This window comes from Ictalurus punctatus, chromosome 1 (genome assembly GCF_001660625.3).
Source record: "Ictalurus punctatus breed USDA103 chromosome 1, Coco_2.0, whole genome shotgun sequence".
Lineage (NCBI taxonomy): Eukaryota > Metazoa > Chordata > Actinopteri > Siluriformes > Ictaluridae > Ictalurus > Ictalurus punctatus.
This window is the reverse complement of record NC_030416.2, coordinates 6,581,495-6,586,567: the sequence shown is the minus strand read 5'-3', so window position 1 is coordinate 6,586,567 and position 5,073 is coordinate 6,581,495. Positions and strand designations below refer to the sequence as shown.

General features: G+C 37.9%; 1 protein-coding gene across 1 annotated transcript; it reads right to left on the bottom strand.

Moving 5' to 3' along the window:
* Window positions 1–1,468: 1,468 nt before the first annotated feature.
* On the bottom strand, window positions 1,469–4,502 carry pard6ga (par-6 family cell polarity regulator gamma a). Its single transcript, XM_017467347.3, has 3 exons — window positions 4,203–4,502; window positions 3,565–3,787; window positions 1,469–2,624 (listed from the first exon to the last, which is right to left on the bottom strand). Exons 1-3 carry the CDS (start codon window positions 4,389–4,391, stop codon window positions 1,675–1,677), a joined length of 1,362 nt encoding a protein of 453 aa, XP_017322836.2. The 5' UTR covers window positions 4,392–4,502; the 3' UTR covers window positions 1,469–1,674.
* Window positions 4,503–5,073: the final 571 nt, after the last annotated feature.

Sequence of the window (5,073 nt, the reverse complement as noted above, 5' to 3'; positions counted from 1 at the left end):
TTTAGGGTGATGTGCAGTGCCATTTCTTCTCCAAACATGATGTGTAGTATGACAGCCAAAAAGTTCAATCTTGCTCTCGTCTGACCAGACTACACTCTCCCAGTGTTTCATAGACTTGTCCAAATGAGTTGTAGCAAACTTTAAACAAGCTTCGACATGCCTTTTCTTCAGTAATGGAGTCTTGTAGGCTGAGCTCGAGCAGTGGAGTGCACTGCCTATTGTTTTCTCTGTGACGATGGGACCTGCTGTCTGTGTTTCTGGAGCTCGTTCTGAGTGGTCCTTGGCTCTTGGGCTACTCTTATGACTATTCTTTTCAATCCCTACTCAGAAATCTTGCTCTTTGCTTTTACCCATGAGATGTTTCTTGTGTGACATCTTGGTAACGAAAAGCCTTTTTATAGACCATCAGTTTACTAACCCAGCTGATATTAATTTGCACAGATAGGAGGTATAATTACTTTCTAATTACTCACATATTTCAGCTGGTTCCTTGCCTTACCTTTCCTTGGAGAACTGATTTTTCTTAGTGTGTTCAATACATTTTTCCTGTGTCATTCGTCTTTATTACGCATAACTTTATTTATGGACTTTAATGTTGTGAATCCTTTGTATTTCCAGATTTCTAGAGTTAATACTGATGTCTGGTGACAATTTCATGTGACTAACCCCATTGGAAATATATTTACCTAGAAAAATGTTGACACGTTCAATACTTATTTCCTGCACTGTATGTCTACAAACAAAGGATTCATCCATCTGCTGAGACTGCAATGTAAAATTTGAATACATACACAAACAAATACAAATTCCTAACATGCTGTAACCTGAAGCCTAGCCCTATAGAGTTTTTTTTTTTAAAAAAAAAACTCTATCATGGAAAGGGAAACATATATTAGTAACACGCATTAGGGAAGCTTCATTAGTGCAGAAGATAAAGGAACATCCAAACTAGTCTTAAAACCTCTGTGTCTACTTTACATGAAATACGTTTTAATAAATTAAATTCCAGACTTTCCTAACCCTAACCCTAACTCTTGTTCAAGACCCATGGTAATGAGCTGGCAATTTAGTGAAGTGGAGAATAAACTCTTTACAGTACATGATAATCAACATGCAACATGACACACCTGATGTACTGTACCAGCTCAGCTAATCAGTTCATCAAGAAAAATACCTTTCCTTATTCCGGTTCAGTTAAAACAGAAAACCATAAGAAGCAATTCATGAGAGTTAAAAAAACATCTATGTTTGAAAAAAACAAACATGTATGTGTGTATGTTTATATGTATACAATTTCACTAGTATGGTCTGCTCAGTTAAAACACTAAAACTAAAATAAAGTAATAAAGCATCTAAAATAAAGCATAATGCAGTCAGTAAAATTAAGGTTTATATATAAGCCTATATAAACATGACCTATAATATATATATATATATCATATATATATGCTCAAGGAAGAGAGTTTTTTTTCTGGCTATTATTATATATACAGTATTTATTGGGAATAATTAATATGAAGGTATATTGCTATTTACAATTATACTTTGAAATTAAAATAGAATGTGATATCTTTTGTTAAATATTATATCACATACAGTGGTTTATATTCTGTACAGTTGAAAAAGTTGTGCCCGTAACGTGCCTTAGCAGTACAGATTTAAATAAAGTTAGTGTCATAGAGTAATAACAACTCCATCCTCCTCCATGGATCCTTGAGGTATCATGAGGCGTTGCCGCAGAGCTGGGCTCAATGAGCCCAAGATGTCAAAGGGGCTGGATGTGCTCTGTCTGAATGCTGGGTTACTCATATAAATCTGTTGTGAGCTAATTTCTCTCTGCAGTGAAGTGCTGAACCCAGGATGAGCTGTGTAATTGAGGTAGAGCTGGGAGCGGGACGATTCTTGAGAATAGGGACGACTATGTCTGTGGCGATTGTGAATGCTAGTTTGAAAAGACGGGGAGGATACTGTAGTGCTGGAGAAGTGGGCTGAAGGTTTCAGAGGTTTCTCTACAACCATGTCTGAATCATCATCGCTCACTGAGTCATTATGTGTCCAAACATAGGCTCCCATAATCATAGGAAGTCCTGGGTAGCTTATAGAACCTTTGCCATCAAACTGGAGTTCTGGGTTAGGGGAGACGGCGGGACTTTTTATGTGTTTGCTCTGGTTTGCTGGTTTCACAGTAATGATTAGGTTGCGGCTGTTAGCAATCATCATGTCTGTAACCTGGTCCAGGGTCTTGCCTATCACCTCGATACCATTGACCTCCAGGATCTGGTCATTAATGGCCAAAAGACCGCAGCTCTCAGCCAATCCACCAGGAACCAATCGTGAGATGAAGATTCCTGGAACTTTCTCAAGTCCATGAGGAGTTACACTGAATGTGATTCCATCACGGATGTAGAAACCCAAAGGCCTGTCTGAACCCTGGTGGTACAGACGAACCCTTCTGTGGCATTCAGGCAAGATGTCAACATCAATTATTGAGGAGACTGGACGGAAGTTCTGGGGCAAGCCAATCTGAACGTGTCCTCTTTGGCTGGCATCACCATGTACCATTATGGTGGACTTCTTTCTCCTGGTCACACAGTTGGTACAAATGTTAACTTGATCCATTTCCTCTGTAAAACACCAATGTTTCAGACAGGTGTGAAATGCTATGATAACAACCCAATATGATAGTTTGCAGTACATCACGGTATCTGCTTCAAATGTCACATTTACAAAGAGAATAAATACAAATAAATATGACTGGAAGACTTGGTCATGCAAACAAGCCCATCGCAAGACACAGCTGAGAAATTACACTTAAGTACACATAATTCCTGAGGAGATAAATTGCTTCCTGTTTCAGACAGAGAGACTCATGGCCTGATGAGCACTCTGATAAGCAGCCATTACACAGAGAGAACAAGTTATGGGATACTTTCAACCAAACAAACAAACCACTGTCATACAATGTAGATACAAATTTTTATCATAGAAAGCAAGAAACATTTGAAATGTTTCTTCATACTATTTTATTGTATTTGTGAAAGAGACATGTATAGGTATAGGTATAGACATGTATAGTGACTGTAGAATTTCAGCACAAATGACACAAAGGAACAATGTAAAAGTTCATTCTGTTCAAACTGTGGGTGTGTTTTAAACACAGCAAGATTGAATTCGACATTGTGGGTTCAATACTTCATATGTTATTTAAACACTGCGCATTCAATCAATACTGTAAGACTGTATTACACACTAAGCGTTAAGTAAGGATTTTGATGAATACTTATAGCTTCTTACTCTACATGATAAATTGATAGTAAAAATGCAGTATGATATAAATGTATATTATATATTAACATAATAATAATAATACTATATAGCACACATTCTTTTAAAATCTGCATACATGATGTGGACATGTTAATGCACTTGGCCCCTCTGGAATTATTATTATTATTTATTTACCTGGACAGTTTTCAATCCTTGGAGTCCTTTTGCCACCCTTTCCTGACTATGGGCTCGAGGACCAATCCCAACCTTCCCCCCTTTATAGCAAACCTAACATACCTTGCAGTTGGATGAAGACGCGCAGTAGCGACTGCGCAGTAGACACTGCTTTACAGAAATTATCATCATTATTTATCGGCAGTAAGTCTCCGTGTACATCTGCATAGCTGATGTAAATTTCTGCGGGAAACAGGTGGTGTAGCTTCAGGATAAACTGGCAAAAGTCCTTAAACACGCCAGGCTCATAGCGATCCAGAGAAAATCTCCTAAACTCTGCCCCGAACTTTAGAAAGAAAGAAGAAAAAATATATAATATCAATTACAGCAAAATGTCTAGTGTTGAATTAGATGCTATGCTACAGTGTATGGCTGGTCGAGTGAATGAAAATGTATTAATTCACGAGTTAAAGTGTCGCTGAATAGGACCTAAATGCTGATACTGCTTGTATGACTACTAAAACCTTAAGGTCCATACCTAGTTTTGACATTTTGACAATTATTTATGCACAGGCACTGTCTGTTCCTTTTCATTTCTGTTAGCAAAGCAGTGATAGACTCTAAATATAGATTAGTCATGAAAGGAAATCTCAAGCCAAAAACTGACAAGCATGTTTGACAAACGTATTAATACTGATGAATCACGATGAACTGCGCATGTGCAAGTAAATTCATTTACCAATCTACTAACGTCAACTTACTTTGCTTTTCACTTCAACAGCTGAACGGCAGCGCCAAGCCGACGGTTTGCCCAAACTCCGGATCATTTTCCCTTTATAATCAGGTCCTGGAAGGTTTTGTTTTGTGAGTGTAACCAGAGAATGCCTACAGTTTATGATACAGTGCTCATGTGCTGAGGAGGAGCGTGTAAATGACTGTGATGGCATCATTTCCCCTGGGAGTTAATAAGCGTTGACCTTCCAAATTATTCAGTGTAATTTTCCTCCAGTGTAGGACTTCTAAAAGCAGACCTACTAAAATGGAGGAAGTAGGCAATTCAGCACTGAGATTATCCGAGATTCATGTTTTGGGAAACCTGAAATATTAGTCACGTTCTCAAAAGTTGGCTTAGAAACCACTAAGATTGCTTATGGTGTATTTTCTCTCTTGATTGCGGTCCTGAGAATAGTATATCACACAAATAATATCTGGGCAGTAGTGGATCTATGGTAGCGTACAGTGTATTTTCTCTCTTGATTGCGGTCCTGGGAATAGTATATCACACAAATAATATCTGGACAGCAGTGGATCTATGGTAGCCCCTTTTTATGTATAGGGATAAGGGGGCTGACAAACTGTGCATAGCAACAGATGGGCTACAGCCAGTTATTTGTATACCTATAGAGTGCACATACTGTATATGGTATGTTTAAAAGATCCTATAATCATAGGAAGAAAACTTGATCTAACGAGCTTGGGATGATATAGTATGCATTAATAAGCAATAACAAAGTAGTAACATCTTGGTAGTTATTCTACACATTTTCCACAGGATCCACATTTTCACCATTAGTGCGGATGTTTAGTTCCGTTAGTGCTGTTGTTTAGTTCTAGCACTTGTTAATAATAAAG